This window comes from Kogia breviceps, chromosome 14 (assembly GCF_026419965.1).
Source record: "Kogia breviceps isolate mKogBre1 chromosome 14, mKogBre1 haplotype 1, whole genome shotgun sequence".
Classification (NCBI taxonomy): Eukaryota; Metazoa; Chordata; class Mammalia; order Artiodactyla; family Physeteridae; genus Kogia; species Kogia breviceps.
This window is the reverse complement of record NC_081323.1, coordinates 84,571,871-84,594,900: the sequence shown is the minus strand read 5'-3', so window position 1 is coordinate 84,594,900 and position 23,030 is coordinate 84,571,871. Positions and strand designations below refer to the sequence as shown.

The following is a 23,030-nucleotide window of genomic DNA, read 5'->3' as shown; positions in this document are numbered from 1 at the left end:
GTTTGGGGTTCCCTTACCCTCCCCTTATGTGTCCTTCTCTCATCCAGTGATCGGGGCTCTGATCGGGAAGCAGGAGGGCCGAAATATCGAGGTGATGAACTCCTTTGAGCTGCTGTCCCACACCGTGGAAGAGAAGATTATCATCGACAAGGAATATTATTACACCAAGGAGGAGCAGTGTGAGAGGGGAATAGACGTGGGGGGAGGAGTGGGAGCGGGAAAAAAAGCAGAGTGGGGAAGATGGAGAGGGTTGGGGGAAAAAAGAAACGGTATAGGATGAGAACGGAGGGAAAGTGGAGAGTAGCTGAAGAGACTTAGAAAAAGGACACATTCAGTTATTCCCTGCATTGAAGGTAAGGAGAGAAGACTGGGATTAATTATTCTAAATTGAGCCAGCATGGGGAGGGGAGAAGCTGGTAAAAATACACCAGGAACTTCAAATTAAGGAAGGATGGTTTAAAGAAATACTCTGGCCCCTTCCTCTCCAGTTAAACAGGTATTCAAGGAGCTGGAGTTCCTCGGTTGGTATACCACAGGGGGGCCGCCTGACCCCTCCGACATCCACGTCCATAAGCAGGTATACACACTCACACTGGTGCATGCTGGGGCAGAGACTAGAGGATGAGGGGAAGATGGGCCCTGACACTCGTGTGTGTCCGCCCCCTCTTCCAGGTGTGCGAGATAATTGAGAGCCCTCTGTTTCTTAAGTTGAACCCTATGACCAAGCACACAGATGTGAGTAAACCTGACCCCGTGCCCACTGTGTCCTGCTTGTCCATCGCTATGGCCATCTTTCATTCTCATCCCCCGCTGTCTTTAACTGTATGACGTCTTTATCGATTTGAATCTCTCTTTTGCAGTTTACCAGCTGAGACTTTGGGTTAATCATTTAACCTCTGAAGTGCATTTTCCCCGTGTGTAAAATGGGGTAATTCCTACTTCATTAGGTCCTCGGGAAGATCAGATGAGAAAATGTAATGTGAAAGGGCCAAGCCCAAGTTTTTGGCACTTAACATATAGGTTCAGGTGTGTGTGATGTTAGTAAGAGCTGTTCTCCCATCTCTTCTTTACAGCTTCCTGTCAGCGTTTTTGAGTCTGTCATAGACATAATCAATGGAGAGGTAGGTAATGCCCTGCCCTTCAACCCTCAGATTCTGCTCCTGGCGTTTCCTCCTTTTGACTCTGTGTGCCCTGTAGGCCACAATGCTGTTTGCTGAGCTGACCTACACTCTGGCCACAGAGGAAGCTGAACGCATTGGTGTGGATCACGTGGCGCGAATGACAGCAACAGGCAGCGGAGAGAACTCCACTGGTAGGGGAGGCCGGAGGGGCTTCGTAAGTGGGGGGCGGAAGGTGTGGCCCCGCTCTTCCTCCACCTTGGCCCGTCCCTGTGCCCCTGCAGTAGCTGAACACCTGATCGCACAGCACAGCGCCATCAAGATGCTGCACAGCCGCGTCAAGCTCATCTTGGAGTACGTCAAGGCCTCTGAAGCAGGTAGGACAGGTGTCTCCCGGCACTTGAACCCCTTTTCCTCCCTCCTGGGGAAGCGACAGCGCGCACGTTAACACAGCCTCTGTCGCGCCTTTAGGAGAGGTCCCCTTTAACCATGAGATCCTGCGCGAGGCCTATGCTCTGTGTCACTGCCTCCCGGTGCTCAGCACAGACAAGTTCAAGACAGACTTTTACGATGTGAGTGTACAGCCCCGGACAGGGAGGTGGGGCTCGCGCCGCCGTCTCTGCACGCAGGACCTGGGACCTGGCTGTTCCCTGGGCATGCGGTGGGGGGCCCAGAGCCCCTGGGGAACCGGCTCTTCCTGTTCCCTCGCAGCAATGCAACGACGTGGGGCTCATGGCCTACCTTGGCACCATCACCAAGACGTGCAACACCATGAACCAGTTCGTGAACAAGTTCAACGTCCTCTATGACCGACAAGGCATTGGCAGGCGGATGCGGGGGCTTTTCTTCTGAAGAGAGGACACTTGAAAGGATGCAGCACAGGGGTCGGACAGCTGTCGAGAGGAGGGTGCTACGCTCCGTTTAGAGAAACCTGTTGCTAATAAAAGGGGAGCAGCCCCTCCGCACCCCTTCTAGTGGCTCTGTCCTCTCTGTTAGGTGCCACACTCTTTTGGATCTTAAAGCCTTGATCCTACAGGCTCGGTGGATGGCCGAGGGGGCGGTGTTTCTCAGTTACTGCAGCACCGTTTACCACAGGGAGACACGTGCCTGAACCCCAGAAGGCAGAGGTACTCGTGTCCATACTTGGAGCCCATAAACTGGAGTGGGGCTGGGAGTGAAGACGCAGTGCAGTCTCTGTACCGGTGCCGGGCAGGCCGAGCAGGACCTCCCGAGGAGACCTGTGAGTGGCCGGAGTAAGGCGAGCGTAAGGGGAAAAGATAGGAATCTAGAAAACTCAAAATACCCTGTTTTAACAGAAGGTAGCAAATCTACAAACGCTTTATTAGCAAAAAGAATGAGTAAAACCAGTGCAGCTTGGGCAAAAGAGGGGATCCTCCTTTCCCCTCAAGGGCATCTCTAGATCTTTAGAGGAAGGGGAATTAGGGCGATGTGCAGACTAGACAGCGGTGTCACACAAAAGTGACCCGTGTCCGGGCGGCGTTGACCTGCCAGACGTTCAGCTCCTCGTACTCATCCAGGGCCGCCTGGAACTGAGCAGGTGTGAAGCCGCGAGACACGCAGCGCTGCTCCGCCTCGGAAAACCGGACGCTTCGGCCCTCGGAGACCAACTCACGGACAGTGGCAAATATCACGTCCGCTGGTCTCTGGGTCCTGGAGGAAACAAGCATGGGTGTGCAAGGTCAGGGTACAACAAGAACACCCAGTACCAACAGACAGCAACGGTCAGGGTTAGAATTCTGAGGCCGACATCACAGACGGAGGGATGCAGAGGCCACAAGAAGGTCAAGGTAACTCCTGACACCCTTCACGAAGCCGCTCACCTGGCTGCTTGCCCCTTGTCACCCAGAAGTGAGTCCTTGGACATCTCCATTAGCCGTATGGCTTCATTCACATCCTCCTTCTCCACAGTGTCCACCATTCGCAGACGTGCCTAAGGGGAAGGTAGGGAGAGATGGGAACGGGAGGAGGGGGGTGGAACAAAGTCAGGGACCGCCACCCCCCCCCCCCCCCCAGCTCCAGCTCTAAGGTTGGGTAACCCATGTGTTCCTACTCACAAAGGAGTAGAGGCCCCTCCCCTCCCGCCAAGCATCCGCAGTGTGGGGCCGGCACTGTCAGACCGAGACAAGTGCAATGCCCAGGGCAGCGTCCAGCAATTGCCCAAGTCTCCGCCTCTCAACACTGGCCAGTCCCGGTGTTCAGCTGTCCTGTGAGGGAGACCAGACCCTTCTGAACTCCACTGGGCTCCCCACCACGACAGATGGAGCTTGGGGAGGTCAGCCAAGAAAGCAACTGGCAGAGAGGTAGTGTCCCTGGGGCTCGGGAAGTGCTAGCTCAGCAGTAGGTCAGGTAATCACACTACCTGCACGAACAGCACTTTGGAGCCCCCAGGACTAAGGTCCAAGATGTGAGGACAGAAATGAAGGTTCCTAGCACAGGATCTAGGACACAGGGAGTGAAGTTAACCCATCCACCCCCTTGGTGAGGTCGGAGAAGCAGGGAGAAGGCCTTTCCCTCCACGGGCGCTGGGCGTGCCCTGCTGGAGCAGCAAGTACCCACAGTGCGGTAGCACGGAGAGGACCACTATCTGCACTGTCAGCACTTTAGCCCCGGCAGGGCCTGAGCAGAGGGGGGAGGCAGCGAGAGGGGCCACGTTAAGGCAGGCTGCCCACTAGAGCCCAAATGGACCATCCTCCAGCAGGACAGACTGGCACTCACCAGAGCAGTGGACAGTCGCAGAATAGCCAGCAGAGTCCGGGCGGAAGTATAGGTGGCGTCCTTACTGGCCCAAGCCTCTCGCCTCATCTCCACGTACGCTGCTGTGATGTAGTCGGCCAGAGACTCTGGCACCGTGGGCTGCTTCTCCCGGCACATGGCTATGTAACGTCTGTGGGAAAGCAGGAGAGAGGGGTGCAAAGAGTACGTTTTCTCTGCATTAAGATTTTTCCATTTAAGAAAACTTTGGGGGGGGAGTAAAGGCTTGTAAGTAGGAAAAACAAAATCAGCAGATGAGTATTTGCTTGCTTAAGTACCACTGATGGATTTCTCCAAATGCTGCATTTCAAGTTATTCCCAAATTTTTAGGAAAATGGCCTTTGCGTGAATATGATAAATCCACCTGTCTTAGAAACGGTTTTGTTAACTTCAAGAGAATAGGTAAAAGGAAGAAAAACTTGAGGAATCCCTGGGAGCCCCTGGACAGACTCCACGGAGAGAATAGTGCTATCAAGTACCACGCAGCAGGATGCAGCGCTGCCAAAAATCTGAACCTGACTCAACCCTGAGATGGACGGGTGGTGGAAGTAGCATGAAAGGCAGCTTCTGCCTCAGGGTCTCCCATGGCCAGGCTGGGGGGACCTAGACTCACTGTTCTTAGACCCAGGACATACGGTGGAGGAGGAGTGAAAGCTTTTCAAGAGACGCACACCCAGGTCAAGACGTTGCCCCCCATGGCACCTGGGCAAGTTACACCAGTCCTCGCCCAGCTCTCCTACCTCATAAGCTTCATGTCCAAAGGTTCAAACTGGGCGGGGGGCTGCCGGCTGTGCTGGTGCACATAGGTGATGTGCTGGGCCAACCTGGGAAGAGGGGAGGCAAGTAGGAACCCCGTCTCTTTGGTGCTGCACGTCACACCCGAACTCTACATCTTGGCCCCTCAGCTCTCCACCTCACAGCCTGGCAGGGACAAACTTTCCCATTAAAGTCCATCAACATTTCAACCCTGACCCACTCTAAAAACTGTCGACCAGCCCCTGCTGTATGAGGGAAAGGTTCTGCAGTTTCCACGAGCAGACAACGAGTTTTTCAATTTCTCCTCCCTCTCCAGAGATTGTTACTAAGGGGTGTCTCCTTGAGTGCCGAGCTGCATTCACCTCAGGTCATTGTCGCGGTCGGGCCGGTCCTGGATCAGCCAGAGGAGATCAAATCTGGAGAGCAGCGCAGCAGGAAGCTGTATGTTCTGCTCCAGGCTGCGGCGAGGGTTGTAGCGCCCATAGGCGGGGTTGGCGGCAGCCAGGATGGAGCAGCGGGCATTGAGCGTTGTGAGAATGCCTGCCTTGGCAATGGAGATGGTCTGCTGCTCCATGACCTCGTGGATGGCCGTGCGGTCAGCCTCCGCCATCTTGTCAAACTCATCAATGCAGCACACGCCCTGGTCAGCCAGCACGAGGGCGCCACCCTCCAAGGTCAGCTCTCCACTCATGGAGTCTCTCAGCACAGCTGCTGTGAGCCCCACTCCAGAGGAGCCGCGGCCTGTCGTGTACTGGCCTGAACAAAAGGGCCAGGGAGAAAGAAAATAGACACGTTTAGGAAAAGCGAAGAGAACAAGGGAGCAACAACGGGGCAAAGGACAGAAGAAACAGGGTTACTGAGGCAAGGCCTGTACTGAACTGCTCTGACCCGGCCAGGCCTTCCCGAGGCAGCTGCAGGTCTGTGGGTGGTGGCGCTGACCCAATCTCCATCCCCCAACGCTCCCAGAAGAGAACCAGCACGGAAGCGTGGTGGTCCTACTCCTGTCCTCTGTTTGCCTCTCCCAGGGTCTGACTACTCACTGCGGGGGGCCAGGCGGTCAATGTAAGACAGGAGCTGAGACTTGGCCACGCCGGGATCCCCCATCAGGCAGATGTTGATGTTGCCTGGAGGACGGGAAGGAAGTCCCCGAATGACTATTCCTTCGACGCGAGTTGTCCGAACACAGAGCAAAGTGCTTTCGAGATCTGCCCCCGTCATGCCCAGCACCATTTCTTTTAATCTCACCCCGTGCCCATGAAGCCAAGACGCCTGCTCTTTTATTCTATGGCCTATGGGACGCTGGCCCCGGTCACCACCCTTCTTCCTGAGCCGCGCTCACCCCTGATCTTCATGCCCCGAGGGGACTGGTCCACCCCTCCCACCAGCAGGAGCAGCAGCGCCTTCTTCACGTCTTCGTGCCCATAGATCTCTGGGGCGATGGAGGCTGCCAGCTTTTCATAGAAATCCTCCTCTGTGACAAAGGGAAAAGTCAGAGTGTTTTCTGTGGGATCAAAAGTGCTCGGATGAAACTCACGTTCCCAGTCCTTCCCCAGCCCCTCACCTGCAATTTGCCTCAGCTCCTCCCGGCTCAGTTCTCCTGCCTCAGCCTCATCATCCTCACTCTTACTCATCTTCACAATCCGATGGGCTTCCAGGTACGTTTCCGAGAGCAAACCCTTGGGCAGGAAGACGCCAGAGTATGTATGCAGTGCTTTAACTCGCCCATCCACGTGACTCCCTCAGGAGTTCCTGACAAAACCTTTCGTTCTGCTTTGCTTGGTGTTCTGCTATTGACACTTTTCTCTGTGGGGCTGGATAAGAATAAGGGGATGAGGAGAAAAAGGGAAAACCACCTCCTCATTTTAAACTCCCTTTCTCACCTGGACCATCTGTCGGAACCCAGCGCGCAGGACCGGCAAGAAGATACCGGTGACGCTGACATGGTCCCCGGGCTGGGCAATCCTCGTGTTCTCTCCTTCCACCAGCACCGTGATGCTGCGAGGGATGTTCCCCACGGGCACTTGGTCGCTCTGGGGGAGAAGGGTACGTGAGGCCGCCAAGGACGAACCTCCCCGCCCCCGGCACACCGCCCTTCCGCTGCCAGGCCTGCTCAGCCTCACGGAAGCCTACAAGAGGGAAGCTGAGCCCTCCTTTACCTCTTCCCAACTCAATCAGAAAGTTCCAGTTAAACCTCCCTGCTGCTCTCGATGGCTTCTCTGCCTCAGTTCCTCTCTCTCTTGTTCTACTTTCTTCCTTCTACTCCAGTGGACTCCCAAGCTCCGCCTTCCCTGGGTCCTGGAACACACACCCCAAACTCACATGTTCTTGCATCTTCATCTCCTGGAATTTGATGAACTTGGAGCCACGTGTCTGTAGATACAGCCGCCCTCCTGAGCGGTTGGTCTGGCACTCCTGGCTCGGGCACATGATCAGAGGCATGAAAGTGGGAGACTGGATCTAGAATGCAAAAAAGGAAGCATCAAAGGAAATCATAAGGAAAGGAGCCCCTTAGAGTCAGTTACTTGAATCACATTCCTCTTTGTCGGAAAAAAAATCATGGAACTTTCGAGAATGTCTTAAGTTAGTCCTGGTGGATATCAACAGACACAAAACACACAGAATGTATAGCAAGACCATTCCACGCTGCAAAGGAGATAAAAAGTGAACACGCCAGCATGTTTTACTATAATCAGAGAAAATAACAAGTCAACATCAGGAAACAAAACTAATTCTTACAAAAGTCACTGTTCGTTGCTTCATACATACCGGCTGATAGGTCTCTGCCCCACACTGGTCACAAGTGTAAGTGGCCACCACCATCCTGGGTTTGACTTCAGAGACGCGAGTGACGATTCCACGCACCGTTACCAATTTCCCCACAGAGTCAGCCCGTACTTCCCGGATCACGCGAGGCTTGTTACTACTGGGGCCTTGAAAATACAGCTCGCTAAGGGAAAAAATCGTCGTTAGCAAGGCTCTGGGGATCAAACCCCACCCCCCTCCCCACCCAGACTACTCACAATCTGCGCATGAGTTCAGGAGGGTACTGGTTCTGCGGGCTCCGGGCTGCCCCAGGGTCCCGGCTCCGCTGCTCCATCATCAACCGGTGCTCAATGTAAACGTCCAAAACATCTTTATTCACCACCTAAGGGAAAACAAAGGGAAATAGAAAAAAAATCAGGATGGTGAAAGGAGAGCGCATAAAGGGGGCCAGGCAGAAATCACCGCCCCCTTTCTGCCAGCTTGGAAAGCTAGCTTTCTGCCCCCAAGAACCTTCTCGAAAAAAACCCCAAGTTCCATGCCCTGCATGTTTCTCACCTCCCTCTCCTTGTACTGAGGCAGCAGCTCTTGTACAGCATCAGCGAAGAGCCTGGCATAGCGCTTGGTGTTCTCACAGATTGAATCCACCAGCTCAGGGTCATCCTCAGCTACGTCATCTAGGTCTACGTACACTGCCACTTGCTCCCGATGAGCCAAGCGAACCTGGGGCGGGGAGGAGAGACCCACGGGGCCAAACTTACCTTACCAGTGTCGACAAGCAAAAATCTGTCACCACAAGCTCAGCACACAGGTCCCAGGCCCCACATGGGAGAAACAGCAGTGTGAGACAGACCAAGACTCACTTCTCAGCCCCGCTAACCCCTGAAAATACCGTAATTATTGTGAATCTAGTGATACACAGTTATCAGGTATGGAGCTAAGCCGGTCACTTACACAAAAATGCACTTGCTAATAGCTCTTATAGCTCAAGTCACCGCCCCATTCCCTCTACCCAACCTTAAACTTACCAACTGGTTCCCATACTTGAACTGCTTCTTGCCAAATTCATCATCCTGGTAAAACTCTTGTAGGAACTTCTTCACCTTTTCTACAAAGAAAACGTAAAACCATAAGAATCAACCTTTCTTTAGATACCTTACTGCAAAACCCGTCTGAGAGATATCTAAGAAACCTCCATTTAAAATGAGATCGAATAACTCACCAATCGAAACAACATTCAAATAAGCTTACCTAATTCTCCCCAAACAGGGGAGAACTCTTTTTCACAAGCCTGTTTCGGCCTAGGGAAGAAAAAGTGGCCCCGGGCAGTTTAGAGTATTAACCGATACCCTCCCCGCAGGGGAATTCCACTCTCTGCCTTAGTTAGAAATCTCAGTACCGTTTCCTAAGGGCCTCCCAGAGCCGGAACACACTCAGGTCTCAAGGTTCTCAGCGTTTCTTCTACGCGTTTTATTCTCCTTTTCTTTCGGTCCCTAAACCGCTGCTCGCACTAGGATCTCCGCCACCAGGCCCGTCCTCCGCCCCACCCCCTCTCCCGCCACGGCTTCCGCTCTTAGTAAACAAAGAAGCACATGGGCCCAGATGCCGCCGCCTCACAACCCGGGATTCCTCCGCCCAGGGCGGGAGCCCGTCCGGCGATTGGCCGGCTCGTCAAGGGCCACACCGTCCCACCCCACCACTTCCTCCCTCTGCCTCTGATAAGCACCCCTATTCCAGGCAGGCTCCCACCCTCAGCGGCTCTCTCCGAGGCCACCGCGCGGAAGGACACTTGTTTACACACGACACTCCTTCCAGCAGCGTCGCGCAACTTCCGCCCGCCTTCACTTCCGCTTGGAGGTGGGCCTAACGCGGCCAATCCCCGAGCGCAGCGGCCGGCCGGCCTGCCCGCCCCCCGGGCTTCGGCGCGTCTCGGGCGCTCGGAGCGCCTAAGAGCGTGGAGGGAAGTGGGACTGGGGGTGGCCGACCCTGAACGTTTGACAGGGTCCCCTGAGGTCCTGGTCACGCCTTGGCGCGACCCTTCCTTCTGGAACTTACAGCCGGGGTGTCCGCCCATCCACCACGACCCCTACTTTCCCGTACGCGACTACCAGCTTTCGCCCGACCTCGGCGCCCCGTGCGCATCCCAGGCACCGTGTGCCTCCAACCCGCCACCTCCCGACCCAGCTTCGGGCCTCGCGCGCCGAACCCGGCCCCCCAGAACCCCAGCTCACCCAAACAGGTGTTGACCAGGAAACTTCCCGCGCAGGACGCCCCTCCCACACTTGCAGACCCTCACCTTTCTCGAGCGCGTAGTCCTTAAGTGCCATTGCTGCCGAGGGCTGTGCGGCAGCAATTGGCGGGCTCCGAGCCCTCACCCCGGGACAGCTAAAAACGTCCGCGCGGCGGACTGCGGCCGACCAACCGAAATTGGCGCGAAACGTCGCTCCCCACGTGATCAGCGCCGCTGAGTGCAGGCCAATCGGAGAAGATGCTCTCCGTCCCTCCCACTCGCCACGGGCCCCTGCCACGACCAATCAGCGGGCGAACCTGGGCTGAGTGACGGGGGAGCGGCGCGGGTGTCAGGAGGGAAAGGCTGGGCGAGGCTTGGGCGGGCGCCGGGTTTCCCGCGGTCGAAGGAGAATCGCTCTTAAAGGGCCAGCCCACTGCCGTCCTTTTGTTCCGGGGCCGCACGGCGGGGCAGGCCCAACCTTAGCTGTCTCCTGGTCTACTCTCCAGAACGGCCATGATTTCCCAGTTCTTCATTCTGTCCTCCAAGGGGGACCCGCTCATCTACAAGGACTGTATCCTTAGCCAGCGGGGCCGCGGGGAGGGGCTGGGTGGGACTAGTGCCCCCGAGCCAGCCAGTGTCGCCAGCTCCTTAGCTGACCTTCCACCCGGTCAGTCCGCGGAGACAGCGGCGGCCGGGATGTGGCCGAGCTCTTCTACCGGAAGCTGACGGGACTGCCTGGAGACGAGTCTCCAGTTGTCATGGTAACCACTGGCGGGGGGTGGGGTGGAGGGGATGCGCTTGGTGGGTCTGGGTGGGGGGCGCCTCCTCCCAGGGCTGTTTCCTTGAGAGCTTCCAGTTGGGGGGTACATTCCTTTAAATAACATTAATGGAAGTGTATTGAGCGCTCACAATGCACCAGGCACAGCTCCCCGCACGTCTCAATCCTCAGCCACTCTGGAGTAGCTACTATTAACTCCATTTACACATTAGGAAGCTGGGCCCTGGGGAGGTTTCGTATGTGCACAAGTCACGCTGCTAGTAAGTAGGGGAATCAGGATACCAGCTCAGGTCTCATGGGCCAGGAATCACCACAACTCTTTCTTGCTAATGCTTTTTTCCCCTGCCTCTGCCTCAGCACCACGATGACCGTCATTTTATTCACATCAGACACAGCGGCCTCTATTTGGTGGCCACGACTTCAGAAAACATTTCTCCCTTCAGCCTCCTAGAGCTGCTCTCCCGGTGAGGAGGGCGGGGCTGGGCACCCGGGCGTGGGGGTCAGAGAGGAGGGGGGTACGCACACTCTGTCCTGTTCTGCAGGCTAGCCACGCTCCTGGGTGATTACTGTGGCTCCCTGGGTGAGGGGACCATCTCCCGCAACGTGGCTCTGGTCTACGAACTTCTGGATGAAGTGCTGGTGAGGTCCAAGGATGTCCCTCCGTGTCCCCCATTCCCTGAAGATGCTTCCCATGGTTGGGAGGCTGAGTCCATTCATTTTCACCCCTTCCCCCCCCTGACCACCCAAAGACTGCCCTTCCTTTGCCCGTAGGACTATGGCTATGTACAGACCACATCCACGGAGATGCTGAGGAACTTCATCCAGACGGAGGCCGTGGTCAGCAAACCCTTCAGCCTCTTTGACCTCAGCAGCGTTGGCTTGGTCAGTCCAGGGACAGATGAGGCCAGGATTGAGGAGGGTTAGTGGGAAGTGCCATGCGTGAGGATTGATTGCTTTGGATGATTTCCAGTTTGGGGCTGAGACTCAACAGAGCAAAGTGGCCCCCAGCAGTGCAGCCGGCCGCCCGGTGCTGTCCAGCCGCTCTGACCAGGTGAGGGAGGGATTGATGGGTTCAGATCCTCTGATTTTTCTTGCAGCCCCCAGAGTCCAAGATCCCAGCATACCTTTCCACCTCCCCTAGACGTGGATGATCCCTTTCCTTACCCGTGTCCCCACCCCAGGGCTGCAGCCTCCCCTGTCCTGTCCTTTCTGCCTGTCCACATTAGAACACAGGCCGATCAGCCCCCAAATCCCTCTTTCCTTAGAGCCAAAAGAATGAAGTGTTTCTGGATGTGGTCGAGAGATTGTCCGTCCTGATATCCTCTAACGTAAGTTTGGGCCCCCAGCCCTGCAGCTGAGGACAGGCGGCCTTTGGGAAGTGTGTTGGGGAGGTCACGTCTGGGCACTGACCTCCTGTCACTCTCAGGGCTCGCTGCTGAAGGTGGACGTGCAGGGAGAGATACGACTCAAGAGCTTTCTGCCCAGCGGCTCTGGTGAGCAGCCTGCAGGCTGGACCAGGGTGGGGTTTGGGACAGGCTCCTTGGTGGCGTGTATGGGGTATTTGGCAGCTTCCCCTGTTCTTTCCTCTGACAGAGATGCGCATTGGCTTGACGGAAGAGTTTTGTGTGGGGAAGTCAGAACTGAGAGGTGAGGAGAAAGTGGGTCTTTCTCTCGTAAGTCGAGGTCACTGTCAAAGGTTTCATGGAGGGAAGTTAGGAACAGATCCCCACCCCTTCCCAAAATACGGGTTAGGAGAGGGATCTTTCTCTCTCTCTCTAGGTTATGGGCCAGGAATTCGGGTGGATGAGGTCTCGTTTCACAGCTCGGTGCATCTGGATGAGTTTGAATCTCATCGAATCCTCCGCCTGCAGCCACCTCAGGGTGAGGTCAGGATCGGGCTGGCCTAGCATATTCCACCTACCCAGGGGAAGGGAGGCGGTTCAGGTGTGAGGAGACCAAACTCACCTCCGTTCCTCTCTGGTCTCAGCTGACGGTGATGAGGTATCAACTCTCAGATGACCTCCCCTCCCCGCTCCCCTTCCGGCTCTTTCCCTCCGTGCACTGGGACCGAGGCTCAGGCAGGTGAGACCGTTGCCCTGTTCTAGAACTTCTCTGGAGCCCAAGACAACGTGTGTACGCACGTACGTGTGTGTGTGCACGTATATACACGTATCTGTTTACCCCTCGGACTGGCTGTGAAGGAGCGGTGGCGGTGGTGATATTGGCTCCGAGTTAGTAAAGGCACCCTCCCCCACAAGTGGACCCAGCTCCGTAAATGTAATGGCCCGTGGAGTTGGGTGGATTTCAGCCCTTCTCTCTCCGTCTTGGGGCCAAATCCACACAGCCACACGCGGGGGCCCTGTGTGAGGGACGGTGAGATGCCGGGAGGACAGGGCCTGAGTAATGGCGTTGTGCCCTCCCACCCAGGCTCCAGGTTTATCTGAAGTTACGATGTGACCTGCCCCCAAAGAGGTAAGCGGGGGTAGCCAAGCCTAGTCCGGCTACGTAGGGTAGGAGACAAGGCCAAGATACCTGCTGTTTCCTCCTTCAGGTGCAGCCACCAGCCTCAGAATCCAGCTTAGAGGCTCTAGAGTTTGGGAAGGGGGTGGGGTGGCACTTGTGCAGAACTCCAGTCGTGACAGCAATGAAGATGGGACACGTCACGACCTTCCTGGGGCTGACTCTGTTCCTTTTATCCCTGCAGCCAGGCTCTCAATGTCAGGCTGCACCTTCCCCTGCCACGGGGGGTGGTCAGGTGAGCGTGTGTGCACCGTGGGCCCGCGGGTGGGTTTACCAGCTTCTCCGGACAACAGGACGGCACTGGGGGAGGAGAGTGGGAGCTGTGGGATGGCAGGGGGTAACCCAGCACCTGTCCTCTCCCGACTCCAGCCTGTCTCAGGAGCTGAGCAGCCCAGAGCAGACGGCAGAGCTGGGGGAGGGAGCCCTTCGCTGGGACCTGCCTCGAGTGCAGGGAGGTTCTCAGCTCTCAGGCCTTTTCCAGGTATCAGCCGCTGAGTCTCGAAGGCCCTCTCCCCCCACCTCCACCTTCAGCCCTGACCCGTAGCCTCCTAATGCGGTCGGCCCGCGTGGTCAGCCTCCTGGCCCCTTGGCTCCCCTGCCCTCCTTCCTGCTGAGGCCTTCAGCACCCTCCTTCCTGCCTCTGCCCCTCACAGATGGACGTCCCGGTCCTCCACGGGCCTCCCGGCCAAGGGCCCTCCACCGCGGCTCCTCCTCTGGGGCTGGGCCCCGCCAGCCTCTCGTTTGAACTTCCCCGGCATACGTGCTCTGGCCTCCAGGTTCGCTTCCTCAGGCTGGCATTCAGACCATGCGGCGTCGCCAACCCCCACAAGTGGGTGCGACACCTAAGCCACAGCGACGCCTACGTCATTCGGATCTGAGGCTCCCAAACGAGGACACGGGTGGCAGAGGAGGAGGTCTGTGCATCAGAAGGACGATGTTTCCTCTCCCAGCGGCCTGGCCTGTGGCTGTGGCTCTGGCTGTGGCTCTGGCTGGAAGAGTCCTGAGTCCTAGAGAGCAGCGGGGCTCTACAGGTTCGACCGCCCGTCCCGTGGGATCTGACCCAGGAAGGACTGAGGTGGATCACAATTTAAAAACCAAACTTTTATTCTGAGGAACTGACTATACAATAGACCGAAAGAGAAAGTCACGTGGCGGAAGCTGACTGCTATTTCCTTCCACCCAGAGTGTGTGTGTGTATGTGTGTGTGAGAGAGACAGAGAGTGTGTGTGTGTGTGTGTGTGTGTGTGTGTGTGTATGTGTGTGTGAGAGAGAGAGAGAGAGAGAGAGAGAGAGAGAGAGAATACACGGGAGAGAAGAAGGTCAGCCGACGTGTGACAGCATCAAGGCGCAGGCGGAGGGGAGCCAGGTCCGGGGGGCTGTGAGCCATTAGCCTTCGGAGTCCCTGGAGCGGGAGGGGGGCTCTCCCCAGCTTCCGGTTTCCCCCCACATAGGGCGCTGACCCCAAGCGGGGAGGGGGCTGAGGTCGGGGGAGGGGCTGGAGAAGGATGGGAGGTGGGGCCTCCTTTGCCCTCCCCTGTGGGGGGCAGAGAGACCACGATGTACTTCTGGACACTGCCGGGGCCAGAGGGGGCAGTGCTGGGGGGCGCGCTGGTGGCGGTGGAGACCAGCTTGACGATGGGCTGCACGCTGGGGACGGTGGTGGTGACGGGAGAGGTAGTGGTGGAGCCTGAGCCGGGGGCCGAGGTGCTGAGGGACAGGACCTGGGCGGGAAGAAAGGCAGTGCCGCTTGCCTCGCACTCTTCCCACACCGAGGCCGGGGGATACTTCTTTCCTCGCTCCAACCAAATAATCAGCGACGTGGTGACACAGCCCCCACCATCCCTGGTCCCACATGGCTCCACATACCTGTTGGGTGGAGGAGGCGCTGGAGGATGACGACATGACGATGAACTTGGTTGGGGGAGGGGAGGGCTGAGGCGGGGCAGCAGCTCGAGCAGACACCAGTGTCTGGACGGGCAGCGCAATGGAGCCCGGGACCTTCAGCAAGCCAGGGGTCCGCGGGCCAGGCTGGGGGGCCTGTGAGAGGGTCAGCGTGGGCCGGGGCTGTAGGAAGCAGCAGCAGGAAGAAAATGTCACCATCTACGAAAAGAAGGGCTCCTCTTGCTCCTCAGTGGGTCTCACTGGGTTTGGGACATCATCACAGAGGGGGCCTAGACGCCCCCCCAGACGGCTGACTCAGGGGGCCCTGTGTCTTACAAAAGTCAGTGTGTGTGCCCGAGTACGTGGTGTCTGTCTGAGTCCCGCCTGGATGGGAACCAGCGCCGTGTTTTTCTTCGTTTCACCCTACCGCTTGCTCCCCCGTCCTCCCGGACCCTGTGCTCACCTGAGTGATGGTCAGAGTGGTCCTGTTGACCTGCTGGGCCTGCAGAGCAGCCTGGGCCCGGGCCTTGACAACGTGGGAGCAGAGGAGGGGCCCGAGGGAGCCAAGTTCTGCCCGATAGGCATCCTGATTGTCAGGCGGTGGGCGCAGCTTTGCCAGAACAGGGGCGCAGTGTTTCTGCAGAGAGAAAGCAAAAGGCAGCCGGGTGGAGGGAGGGCGGTGACTCTGAGAATCACGACGGGGGACGGGGTGAGAAAGGAGGTCACCCGCTATTTCAGTGTTGTTCCTGCTAGAAGCCAGGCTGTGCTGGGTTATCAGTGTGTAAGGAATGCTGTGGTTTTGCTTCATAGAGAACTTGGGCACCAGCTGGTGGGAGTGGAGAACTTGCTGAGTAATTACGCTCGTGCTATCTAAGGGCCAGCCGGTCCACAGGGCAAGTGCCTTGCACAGAATGGGCCAGAGTGATGCAGAAGCATCAGGGCCAGTGCAGGCTTGAAGTCACAGGCTGAGAGTTAAGACTCTTATTTCTCACTTAACCCCTTAGTGCCTCCGTTTTTCCAGCTGCGAAACAATATGGGACTCGGAGGTGCGCCCTGAACGTAAGAGGCAAAGATGGGGTAGATGAAATGGAAGATGCTGTATGTTTGCTAAACATTGTCCTCTCGCGCGCGTGTGTGTGTGTGTCTGTGTGTGTGTGTGTGTGTGGTGGGGGGTGGAGAGGGGGATCAGCGGGAAGAAGTGGGGGAGGGCGGGGGTGGGGCTCTGTCACCAGAAGGAGGCTCTGCACGTGGTCAGCCCCTATGCGGTCGATGTTGCTCAGCACCGGGCCATCCAGGACCCCGCGGATCCGCTCCCCCTCCTGCTGTAGCCGTGGCAGAATCAGAGTCTTAATCACCTGTTGGAAGCGAAGGGGAGAAGCCGGGGCCCTGGGGTCACCACAGGGTCTCCCGGGTCAGGGGGCTGTTGCCCACTCTGACCTCACGATCCCTCCCCTCCCCCAGGGCTCCCCCCGCCCCCTCCCCCGCTGGGGCCTAACATCATGTCCCAGCTCTGCCAGGCCTGCGATGGAGCCGTAGCGCGTTGTCCACGGGGTCTTCTCGTCCACCCAGCTCTGTAAGGGGATGGAAGATAAACCCAAGTAAAGGGGTGTGAAAAGCTAAGTACGAAGGACCAAGGTCTCTCATACACACATTTTCCTTGTAAACCATTAAGACATGCCAGCTCCTTCCCAGCCACCCTCTCCTCCCCAAAGTAGCCGCTATTCTGACCTCTACCACCAGAGATTAGTTTTCCTGGTTTTGAACTTTAAGTAAATGGGATCACACAATCAGGAAGAAAAAAAAAAAAAGACACTACAGATGCAGCTCAGGTCCCAGTCGCCACCCCGCTGCCCTCTGGCCCGTGGTTTTCAGCATCATTTCCCGCAGCCACACTGGTGTGAGTGAAGCTCTCGTCGTTCTGGTGACAAGCCCGGGCCGTGATGGGGAACGGCTCACCTTGGTGAAGGTCTTGGTGATTCGGGACTGGATGTTGTTAGTGGTTGTGCTGAAATGCTTGCAGATCTGGGCCACCAGGCGGGCGGCGAAGTCCCGGAGCGCCCAGTGATTGTCCACATCTGGCCGCAGGCACAGCTGCCTGCTCACGATGCACGTCATCACCGCCGGGATCAGCTCGTGCACCTGAGGGAGAAGCCTCGAGTCAGCGGGTTCTGACAGATGGTCTCCTGGGGGTGGCGGCAGGGTCCCCAGAGCCCGCGACGAGAGGCGGCCGGGCAGGTCCACTCACGTATTTCTCTAGATACAGAGTAGGGTTGTCCATCAGCGCCTTCACCATGCGCATCAGGTAGATGAGCAGGGCCAGGTTGTTCTGCACCACGTTCACGCGCACCTGGTTGGGGGGAGAGAAGGGATGGGGCAGCGGGACCCTTCCGGTGAGCTTCCTCTCCCTCCTCCTCACCCCGGAAGCTCGTCCTAGGTGCCCCCTCCCGCGTCCTCTCACCCCCTCTGAGATGAAGGTGCTGAAACGCGGCAGCATCTGGTAGAGCCCCGGATCCGTGGCGATGCTCTGCAGGGCCTCCTGCGGGGGGGAGGGAGCGAGTGAAGAGGGGCCGACACTGCAGGGGGGGAGGCCAGGACGGGGTGGCAGGGCCTCACCGCTCTCTTGGCCTCACACGAGCCCACACAGGCTTCTGTGATCTCCTTGTAGTACAGCTGCTGCTCCACAGACAACTCGTGGAGGCTTCGGGGCTTCAGTCGCAGAGGGGCCCCCTCCAGCAGCGGTGGCGCCTTCTTCTCTTTCCCTGTGTGAAGGGGGAAGACAGGTTTAGACAAGAAAGCTCCAGAGGAGGCCTCGGCACCAGACAAACCGCAACCCTCCCCTCCCGCCCCCCCTGGACCCGGCTTCCCTCGGGCTTCTTGATCCTCTCTGGGGCTCCTGGCCTGAGGTCTCCCCCTCTGCCCTGACCTCACCCACTTCCCAAGTGACCACGTGGCTTTGGGGCAGGAGGCCTGGCCCAGCAGTACTGACCTTTGCCGTCAGCGGCAGCGGCCCCCTGGCCTTTGCCTTTCAAGGGGCCGTCCTCCTCCTGGCCGGGCTTGGCTGACTTCAGGGGCTCTGTGGCCTCAGCCTTCTGCTGCTCTTTGGGAGCTGGTGGGAAAGCAGGGCGGGAGCTGTAAAGGGACGAGGAGGGAGAGGGGTGGCTGCTGGACGCTGGGCACGGAGGTTACCTGGGGGTGGGTTCTCTGGAATAGCTGGCTGGCAGCCTTCAATGCTCAGCCAGTGAGCTGCAAGGAAGGAAGGTGTCAAGGTGAACTGCTGAGCGCAGACATCAGGAAGTCACACCACACTCAGGGATGCGTGCTTTCCTTCCTGTTGCTCACCGGGGATCTCACACTGAGGGCTCCTTCACCGTGTGCTTCCTCACACCCGTACGCATTGCTCCTTCCCCTCCTCCCCATCCCCTGCTCTCCCGCCCCCTCGCCCCCTTCCCCGACCTTTGAGGCAGACATCCAGGGGCACTCGGGGCAGAGGGGTATTGATGATGTCGCTCAGATCAACCTCTTTCTCCTCGTAGAAGTAAAGCTCCCGGCCGCCACCAGAGGCGAAACGGAAAGGAATGAACTCCTGAGCGTGGAAGCCATACAGTGGCTACAACAGGACAGAGAGAGGCACTGGGATGAGAAGGGAGCCCGAGCAGGCAGGTCTGGCTGAGGCAAATGTGCCGCATGGGAGGTCTCAGTACCCTGCCCCCTCAGTCCTGTGCGTCCCCATCACCTCGACGTTCTTTAGCTTCAGTGCGTAGTCAATGTCACTGGTGGTGAGCTTCTGCCGCTTCCCCATGTGCATGAACTTCAAGGCATCCTAGGGACGGGAGGACAGACGTCAGCCCGAGACCCTGGGGAAGAAGGCGGCCTGGGCAGCATCCTCCATACAGCGCAGTGAGGCCAGGGTACCTGTGCAATCTCCTTGATGCGGTAGCTGACCTCATCTGTCAGCAGCTGGCAGGTCTCCTCCTGAATCTGAGCGATGCCCATGGACTCGGCCACCACCTTCATGGACTCCGAGGGCAGCACGGTGTTGCTCAGTTTCAGCTTCTTCTCCTCGGCCATGCTGGAGCCCCTCCTCCCCTCCCCTGAAGGAAGATGCCCCAGGGCGGAGAGATGGAGACCCTGGCAGGGGGGGGTGAGAGGACACCTGAGAGTGACATCCCAAGAAGAGGGGCTGTCCGTTCAGGAGGGGCCGCAACAAAGGGAGGACGGTGGAGATGTGAGGGGGGAAGGGGCTCGGGGGGTGCCCTTTGTCCCTCCCCACGTGAGCAGCACCGGCTGAACAGGAGGAGGTAGCACTTGGACCCAATTCAACACAATTTATCGAGCTGATTCTATGCCAGGCACAGTACAAGCGAGGTATAGTGGAATGATCTCAGCTCTCGGTTTAAATCCCGGCCCCAGCACTACCGAGCTATGCTATCTGGGCAAGCTACTTAAATTCTCCCAGCTTTGGGTTTCTTCTCTGTAAAACGTGGAAAGCATCTTTTTCCCCTTAGGTTGTTAACGTGCCTGCTTTCCTGTCTCTTGCTCCATCATGCATCATTATTCACACTTGACAAAACTACAACATTGGTTAAAAACTCTGTCTGAGCCGATGTGCCCTTACGATTGAACGTGATGAGAAAACGCACAACCATCCTGACCAATGTGCACTTTTTTCATGGCCACGAACTTCAAACGGGCCCTTAACGCTGCCTGATGGTCCTACATTTCAGTGCACCCAGGCTCCTTCTGTCTCATCTGACACCTCTTCTCCTCCCTGATTTCTGGCCATCAGAAGAGACCTCCCGAGGCTCCCAGCACCACACCCACCCACGGAGCAGCACCGGCGCCCACATGCTCTGCCTTCCCTTTCACTGTAGAGATTCTGGTCCTGCCCCTCCCCAACTCAAGCATCCCGCCAGCATTCCCCCCTCTCCCTGTATCATCATCAATTCCTCGACCTACCAGATCACTCCCATTAGCCCTACAAAATGCAGTTATTTCTCCCATCTTCAAACAACAAAACAGTGGTCCACCCATACTATGGACTATTTTTCAGCCTTTAAAAAGGAAGGAGATTCTGACACACGCCACAACACAAATAAACCTTGAGAACATTGTGCTAAGTGAAATAAGCCAGTCACAAAAGGATAAATAATGGATGGTTCCAATTATATGAGGTTCTTCGAGTAGTCAAATTCATAGAGACAGAAAGCAGAGTGGTGGTGGGTGCCAGAAGCTGGGAAGGGGAGAAGGGCGAGTTATTGTTTAATAGGTACAGTTTCTGTTTTACAACATGAAAAGCATTCTGGAGATAGATGGTGGTGATGGGTGTGAGTGTACTTAATGCCCCTAACGTGTACACTTAAAAATGGTTAAGGGCCTCCCTGGTGGCGCAGTGGTTGAGAGTCCGCCTGCCGATGCAGGGGACGTGGGTTCGTGCCCCGGTCCGGGAAGATCCCACGTGCCGCGGAGCGGCGGGGCCCGTGAGCCGTGGCCGCTCAGCCTGCGCGCCAAGAGCCTGTGCTCTGCAACGGGAGAGGCCACAACAGTGAGAGGCCCGCGTACCGAAAAAAACGAACAAAACTTGGACTTCCCTGGTGGCACAGGGGTTAAGGATCCACCTGCCAATGCAGGGGACACGGGTTCGAGCCCTGGTCTGGGAAGATCCCACAGGCCGCAAAGCAACTAAGCCCGTGCGCCACAACTACTGAGCCTGCGCTCTAGGGCCCGCAAGCCACGACAACTGAGCGCGCGTGCCACAACTACTGAAGGCCGCGTGTAGAGCCAGTGCTCCACAACAAGAGAAGCCACCGCAATGAGAAGCCCACGCACCGCAATGGAGACCCAACGCAGGTAAAAATAAATAAATACATAATTTTATAAAGGAAAAAAATATTTTCTTTATCCCACTTTCTCTACTAGCGATACTCTGGGATTTTTGGGGCTCCTCTTTGCAACAAAACTCCCTGAAAGAGCTGTCTTATCTCTGATTCCTCTTGAACCTATCTACTCAGGCTTTTGACTCCATTAGGTACCTGAAACCACTTATCAAGGTCATTGTGACTCTACATTGTCAAATCCAAAGTCCCATCTCCTTCTCCATCTTCCTCGACCTCTCAGCAGCACAGGGCATAGCTGCCTACTACCTTCTGGAGACACTGTCTTGACACCACTGCTACCCCACCTTCTCTTGGTTTTCCTCCTCCTTCACTGGCCACTTTGTCTACGTTTTCTCTGCTGGTTCTTCCTCTTCTCCTTGTCTGCTTGACGTTGCAGTGCCCTGGGCTTGGTCCTTGTACAACTATGAGCTATACTTATTCCCTTGGTGACCTCAACCATTCTCACAGCTTTCAGTATCGCTTATAGGCTGATGATGGCAAATTTATATCCCCAGCCCAGAGCCTTCTTCCTAACTCCAGAACTGTATATCAAACTGGCTTCTTAGAATCCCTTCTAAAGTGAACTCCTGATGCCCCCCACCCCACCAGCTCCAGCCTCGGCTTTTCTCACCTTCAGAGCAACGCCATTCATCCAGGTGAGCCCTCACAGCAAATCCACCAGGTGACCCAACCTGATCCTCTGCTCCCACTGTGTGACCAGCTCCCCAGCATCTATCCCCTGGGGAACTTCAACAGCCTCCTGATAAGGTCTTCCTGCTTCCATCCTTGCTCCCTACATCTATTCCCAACATAGCAACCAGAGTGATTCTGTCAAAAAATAAACCACATTGGGTCATGTCTCTACTCAAAACCCTGTACTGGCTCCCAATGTGCCCCAGAGTAAATTCGAAATCCTTATTATGGTCTACAAGCTCCTCCGTGATTTACTCTCTCCCCATCACATCTCTGACCTCCTTTCCTTCCTTCTTCCACGTTGATCCAGCCCCACTGTCCTCCTGGCTGTTCAAACCTTCGCTCTAGTCCCTCTGCCTGGAATGCTCTTCCCCAGATGTTCCCTGGCTGCCTATTCCCATCACCCTGTTTAATACCGCACCCCACCCCCGCTCTGCTTTTTTTAAAAAAAAATTCCCAGGGAATTTAACATCTGCTGATACATATTGTATTATTTCTTATTGTTTATCACCACCACATCTCCCCTTACTGCACTGTGTGGCACAGGGATCTTTGTTACGTTCACTGATGTATTCTGAGACCCCGGACTGGTGCCTGAGACACACTAGATACTCAATAAATATCTGTTGAATAACTGAATGAACTGTAAGGCTTAGGAATTAGGTGCTCACTAAACCCTCAAGTACCACTGTTATCAAATGAACAAGATATAAGCCCAAGCTTGGAATCTACTTTGTGTCCAAAAGGAAAGTGGCTCGCTTCAATCTGGCATTAGGAAGACTAATGTCAAAAGTGTTTTGGACTGACTGCGAGGTGTACGTGGAGGGCGGGTGTGGGCCTGATGGAGTGGGGGGGAAGATGGGGGCCAAATACAAGTTAGTTCTTCTCAAACCATCCCAGGTCTCCTCCCCCGCTTTTGTAAGTCTTATCTGCAGGGAACACATTTATTCAACATACTATGTGCCTGGAGCTGGGTATGCAGGAGGCGGTCATGTCCCAGTTCCCTAGCGAACTCCTACTAATCCTTCAATACCCCGCGGTACCCTCTGCCAGTAAAGGCTCAAATAACACGCCACGGCCTCAGGAAACCTCAGGTCAGTGGAGTCGGCAGGAAGGCTTCCCAGAAGATTAACTTGACCTAGATCCGTGTAGCAGTTTCCCCAGCAGGGAAGCAGGTCTAAGGTCCCCAGGCAATGGGTACAGCGAGAAAGAAGGCGTAGAGAGCCCACCTCATCCCCCCAGCACCCTCCAATGCAAACACAGAGTCCCCACGCGCACGGACACACAACCAACCGTCCTCCTCCGGGTCCCCACACGGGCCCTTCAAAGGGTCTAGTCCCGGGTACCACTCAGACCCGCCCCCGCCAGTCGAGCGCCCAGCGCAGGAAGAGCCTCTCACCACAGCCAAAGCGCCTCTCACCCGGCGCTCGGCTCCATGTTGGCCCCGCCCCCTCCAGGAGCAGGTCCTGGCAGAGACTGGGAGCAGGTCACTGCCCCTTCCACAAGCCGGAATAAGCCCCCTAGGCTCACGGCCTGAAATTATATAAAAATGCTGTCTCTGTGCCTACGTGTAAGGAGCACACCCTCTTGCTGTAATTACTTCAGTTTATTCCTTCACTATCCGGCAGCCAGGACCTTTGGGAGGCGCC

General features: G+C 56.5%; 4 protein-coding genes across 10 annotated transcripts in view; 2 read left to right on the top strand and 2 right to left on the bottom strand.

Annotated features, from left to right (window-relative positions):
- Positions 1 to 2,088, top strand: part of COPS6 (COP9 signalosome subunit 6) — a 30,496-nt gene extending 28,408 nt beyond the window's left edge. For all 3 annotated transcript variants that reach the window (XM_067012169.1, XM_067012168.1, XM_059036475.2), the window contains 8 exons: positions 48 to 179; positions 489 to 577; positions 673 to 735; positions 1,074 to 1,121; positions 1,198 to 1,312; positions 1,403 to 1,495; positions 1,590 to 1,690; positions 1,830 to 2,088. In XM_067012169.1, coding sequence (XP_066868270.1) covers positions 48 to 179; positions 489 to 577; positions 673 to 735; positions 1,074 to 1,121; positions 1,198 to 1,312; positions 1,403 to 1,495; positions 1,590 to 1,690; positions 1,830 to 1,970 — 782 coding nt within the window. In that variant the 3' untranslated portion in view covers positions 1,971 to 2,088. The remainder of the gene's footprint in view (positions 1 to 47; positions 180 to 488; positions 578 to 672; positions 736 to 1,073; positions 1,122 to 1,197; positions 1,313 to 1,402; positions 1,496 to 1,589; positions 1,691 to 1,829) is intronic.
- Positions 2,089 to 2,425: 337 nt separating this feature from the next.
- MCM7 (minichromosome maintenance complex component 7) lies at positions 2,426 to 10,348 on the bottom strand. Of its 3 annotated transcripts, XM_067012100.1 has the most exons (16): positions 8,806 to 9,193; positions 8,658 to 8,707; positions 8,435 to 8,514; positions 7,965 to 8,129; positions 7,667 to 7,791; positions 7,413 to 7,593; positions 6,966 to 7,103; positions 6,527 to 6,676; positions 6,208 to 6,322; positions 5,986 to 6,117; positions 5,687 to 5,770; positions 5,009 to 5,402; positions 4,631 to 4,714; positions 3,855 to 4,023; positions 2,960 to 3,069; positions 2,426 to 2,789 (listed from the first exon to the last, which is right to left on the bottom strand). In XM_067012100.1, exons 5-16 carry the CDS (start codon positions 7,744 to 7,746, stop codon positions 2,588 to 2,590), a joined length of 1,839 nt encoding a protein of 612 aa, XP_066868201.1. In that variant the 5' UTR covers positions 7,747 to 7,791; positions 7,965 to 8,129; positions 8,435 to 8,514; positions 8,658 to 8,707; positions 8,806 to 9,193; the 3' UTR covers positions 2,426 to 2,587. The 3 variants fall into 3 exon arrangements, with proteins under 3 accessions (XP_066868201.1, XP_058893460.1, XP_066868200.1); XM_059037477.2 differs by lacking the exons at positions 8,658 to 8,707; positions 8,806 to 9,193 and adding an exon at positions 9,703 to 10,348; XM_067012099.1 differs by lacking the exon at positions 8,658 to 8,707 and having other exon boundaries at positions 8,806 to 9,236.
- AP4M1 (adaptor related protein complex 4 subunit mu 1) lies at positions 9,966 to 14,081 on the top strand. Its single transcript, XM_059037480.2, has 15 exons — positions 9,966 to 10,207; positions 10,309 to 10,397; positions 10,772 to 10,878; positions 10,957 to 11,053; positions 11,186 to 11,296; positions 11,385 to 11,465; positions 11,680 to 11,742; positions 11,841 to 11,907; positions 12,008 to 12,061; positions 12,194 to 12,300; positions 12,402 to 12,496; positions 12,842 to 12,886; positions 13,119 to 13,169; positions 13,304 to 13,415; positions 13,588 to 14,081. The coding sequence occupies exons 1-15, from the start codon at positions 10,150 to 10,152 to the stop codon at positions 13,810 to 13,812; spliced, it is 1,362 nt and encodes a 453-aa protein (XP_058893463.1). The 5' UTR covers positions 9,966 to 10,149; the 3' UTR covers positions 13,813 to 14,081.
- Positions 14,021 to 23,016, bottom strand: TAF6 (TATA-box binding protein associated factor 6). 3 transcript variants are annotated; one of them, XM_059037573.2, is made up of 15 exons: positions 22,781 to 23,016; positions 18,728 to 18,943; positions 18,549 to 18,635; positions 18,269 to 18,422; positions 18,002 to 18,058; positions 17,802 to 17,921; positions 17,429 to 17,574; positions 17,274 to 17,351; positions 17,061 to 17,162; positions 16,772 to 16,954; positions 16,312 to 16,386; positions 16,045 to 16,170; positions 15,279 to 15,452; positions 14,801 to 14,998; positions 14,021 to 14,655 (listed from the first exon to the last, which is right to left on the bottom strand). In XM_059037573.2, the coding sequence occupies exons 2-15, from the start codon at positions 18,881 to 18,883 to the stop codon at positions 14,275 to 14,277; spliced, it is 2,037 nt and encodes a 678-aa protein (XP_058893556.1). In that variant the 5' UTR covers positions 18,884 to 18,943; positions 22,781 to 23,016; the 3' UTR covers positions 14,021 to 14,274. The 3 variants fall into 3 exon arrangements, with proteins under 3 accessions (XP_058893556.1, XP_066868202.1, XP_058893555.1); XM_067012101.1 differs by having other exon boundaries at positions 22,802 to 22,857; XM_059037572.2 differs by having other exon boundaries at positions 22,675 to 22,832.
- Positions 23,017 to 23,030: the final 14 nt, after the last annotated feature.